This window comes from Ixodes scapularis, unplaced genomic scaffold (genome assembly GCF_016920785.2).
Source record: "Ixodes scapularis isolate PalLabHiFi unplaced genomic scaffold, ASM1692078v2 PGA_scaffold0__279_contigs__length_252992795, whole genome shotgun sequence".
In the NCBI taxonomy this organism is placed as follows: Eukaryota; Metazoa; Arthropoda; class Arachnida; order Ixodida; family Ixodidae; genus Ixodes; species Ixodes scapularis.
The window spans coordinates 99,161,161-99,164,122 of record NW_024609835.1 but is presented as its reverse complement, the minus strand read 5'-3'; the positions used below and the strand labels follow the sequence as shown (position 1 = coordinate 99,164,122).

The 2,962-nt window shown below is 47.3% G+C and overlaps 1 protein-coding gene across 1 annotated transcript; it reads right to left on the bottom strand.

Moving 5' to 3' along the window:
• Positions 1–406: 406 nt before the first annotated feature.
• LOC121833128 lies at positions 407–1,069 on the bottom strand. Its single transcript, XM_042286232.1, has one exon. It carries the CDS (start codon positions 1,067–1,069, stop codon positions 596–598), a length of 474 nt encoding a protein of 157 aa, XP_042142166.1. The 3' UTR covers positions 407–595.
• Between the last annotated feature and the right edge of the window lie 1,893 nt (positions 1,070–2,962).

Below are 2,962 nucleotides of genomic sequence, written 5' to 3'. Positions count from 1 at the left end.
AACTAAATATGCAGGAGAACGCTGTAGTATTTCTGATCAAGCGGCGGCCAGGGGCCCGTCGTTGAAGCTCAAAGAAGGAATGACAACCGCCGGCTGCTGGTCATGGTCTCTGAGTCTCGAGCACCCCGAGCGCGGGTGCCCGGCCCTGTTTATTTCACGCGCGGCATCGGCTTCTTTTTCAGTGTCGGCATTATGAACTATATACAAATACTACATATTCTCTCCCTCCCTTGACAGAAAAAAAAAACAAAAAAAAAGAGGAAAATATCACAACATATTATCTCCTTCCCTTCACACAAAAAAAAAAACAAGAAAGGGGAGAAAAATACCACTACTTCTTGAAAAAAAAAAATAGATTGCTCTTCACACTGCACCAAAAGTTTCAAGAAAAGAAAAAAAATTAGTCCAAAGATTCAAATGTCCATGATTTCATGAGATGTGGATGATGGGCTCATGTCCAAGATATTCATGACATAGTCTTTAAATCGTTCTGGTAAACGTATATGACGTCTTGGGCGTCCTTCTACTTGAAATGTCAATGGTAGAGGTGTTGAAACAGGCGTGGCGAAGCCCGATTCAGTAGGCGTGCTTGCAGTCAGGTGTGGTGGCGATGAGCATGATAGTGCACCAAAAACAGCATCCGCGGTGGACGCGGCAATTGTATTAGGCGTAGCTGAACCTTCGGGCTCAGGACCAGCACCCGAAACACAATCAGGCGCAGAATCAATTGGGAACTCATGCACTGGAGACGTAACGCCAGCATCGAAGTCCACAGAGGAGGGCCGTGCTGATCTGCCGCTTGAACTGGAGTCTGGCAAAGAGCTGCAGTACCCAAGTCCAAGCAGTGAAGAACTTGGACCATTAGATGAAACAGGAGTCGGGTTTGCAGCCCCAAGAAAGTGGCGAACAGCTCCGTCAATGCATGGCGGAGAAGCACGTGGCGGGGATGGGCCACGACCATGAACATCTGGCGCCATGAAGCCGAACCCAGTGGCACCAGGAACCTGAGCACCTGGAACAGCTGAACCAGGAACCTCAGGGACTGCACGAGGAGGACAGCCAGGAACATTTACTGCAAGGGGTGAGGGAGACGGGGGAAAATATCGTCCTCTAGAGCCCAAGAATACTTCTTCGAAGGCTGCAGCGTCGTTCGAGTGAGCCTTTCAGCGTTCCACGTTGTTCCATCGTCGAGTTTGTATGTAGACGGACCAATCCTTTCACGGATCTTCTGCGGAGTTGAATATTTATATCGCATTTTGCCTTTTCGTTTTGACTTGAAAATCTTTACAAAATCTCCAGGTGCAAAAGATGGAACCTTCACGGCTCTGCGTGAGTCAGAGTACTGCTTCATTTTTTTCTGATATACCTGGACCCTATTCGGTAACCCTTGTCGAACTTCAACCTGTGGTATTGAAGGCTCATTGGTATTCCTTCCTTGAAGGTGCAAACGTGTACGATGATTGCGACCATGTAAGAGAAAAGCTGGGGTTTCTCCCGCGGCAGCATGGCGTGTGCTTCTATATACACCAAGATACTCAATGATTGTGTCGTATATAGAACGCTGTTGTACAAGGGCCAACTGAATAGTAGATTTCAGAACTTTGTTAAATCTTTCCACTTGACCATTCGCTTGCGGGTGGTATAAGGCAGATTTGGTGTGTTTTATTCCATTTGTCTCGAGGAACTGTGAAAATTCCCTTGAAGTAATCTGGTAATCTCCTGGGGTAGTCCCTCACGAGAAAAAATCGACTTCAGGAAACTGATGACCGAACCAGTCGTGACACTGGAGACAGCTGCCACTTCTGGCCATTTGCTGTGGTAATCCACTACAGTGATGAAAAATCGTTCCTTGGCAGGTGCCTGCTCGAATGGGCCGACGATATCTATGCCAAGCTTGGTCCAAGGATGTAATGGAAACTCTACCGGCTGCAGAGGCGCGGGAGATGACTTAGCTGGCTTGTCGGTCGCTTGGCAGACTGTGCAATGCTGCACGTAGTCCTTAATTTGCATGGAGATGTGAGGCCACCAGTAAAGTTCTTTGATAAGGCTTGTGGTCCTCGAAATTCCTTGATGCGTTTCATGACCAACCTCAATCACTTGATTCCGAAGGCTAGATGGAACTACGATTTTCTCTCCTTGAAAAAGAAGTCCATCGATCACGGAAAGCTGCTCGGGAACGGAAAAGTATGACTTCAGCTCTGAAGACAGCTTGTTATGCTCTGGCCATGATGAAGAAATAAACGTCATAACTTGAGGGAGCACGGGATCTCTAGCAGTTGCTTCTTGGAAATCCTTCTGGTTAAGGCAAGCGCAGATGATAGAAACGACCTCTTCTTTAAAAACTGTGCCGTTCTCTGTATATGATACTGGAAGGCGAGGCAAAGCGTCTGCGACGAGATTGTTGCTGCCTTTCTAAAATTCCATGATAAAATTATAATTAAAAAGTCTGGCAACCCAACGGCTGATGCGATGAGGCCGGACGCCAGTTCCTTGAGTTGTCATCAGGGTGACAAGTGCTTGGTGGTCAGTACGGATGGTGAACTGCCGACCCCACAAATAAACATGCCATTTTTCACAAGCCCACAGTATAGCCAGAGCTTCCTTTTCGCCAGTAGAATACTTTCGTTCAGCCTCCGTGAGAGAACGGGACGCGAACGCAACGGTTTTCAGCTGTCGTCCGTGTTGTTGTTGGAGAACATCCCCTAAACCGTAATTAGAGGCGTCGGTTGAGACTATGACAGGAATGGTAGGGTCGAACATAGAGAGTATTGGTGCCTGCTGAATGCAGGACTTGATATTTTTGAAACTAACAGCTACATCAGGGGACCAGACATAAGATACACCCTTGCGTAGAAGACGACGAAGGGGTTCAAAGACCGTGGCACAATGTGGAAGAAACTTACTATAATACTCTACAAGACCCAAAAAGGCCTTCAATTGTGAAGGTTCTGTTGGCTCTGGA

Coding starts and splice junctions, on each gene's coding strand:
- LOC121833128 (XM_042286232.1), bottom strand. CDS start 1,069: ATGTTCCTGGCTGTCCTCCTCGTGCAGTCCCTGAGGTTCCTGGTTCAG.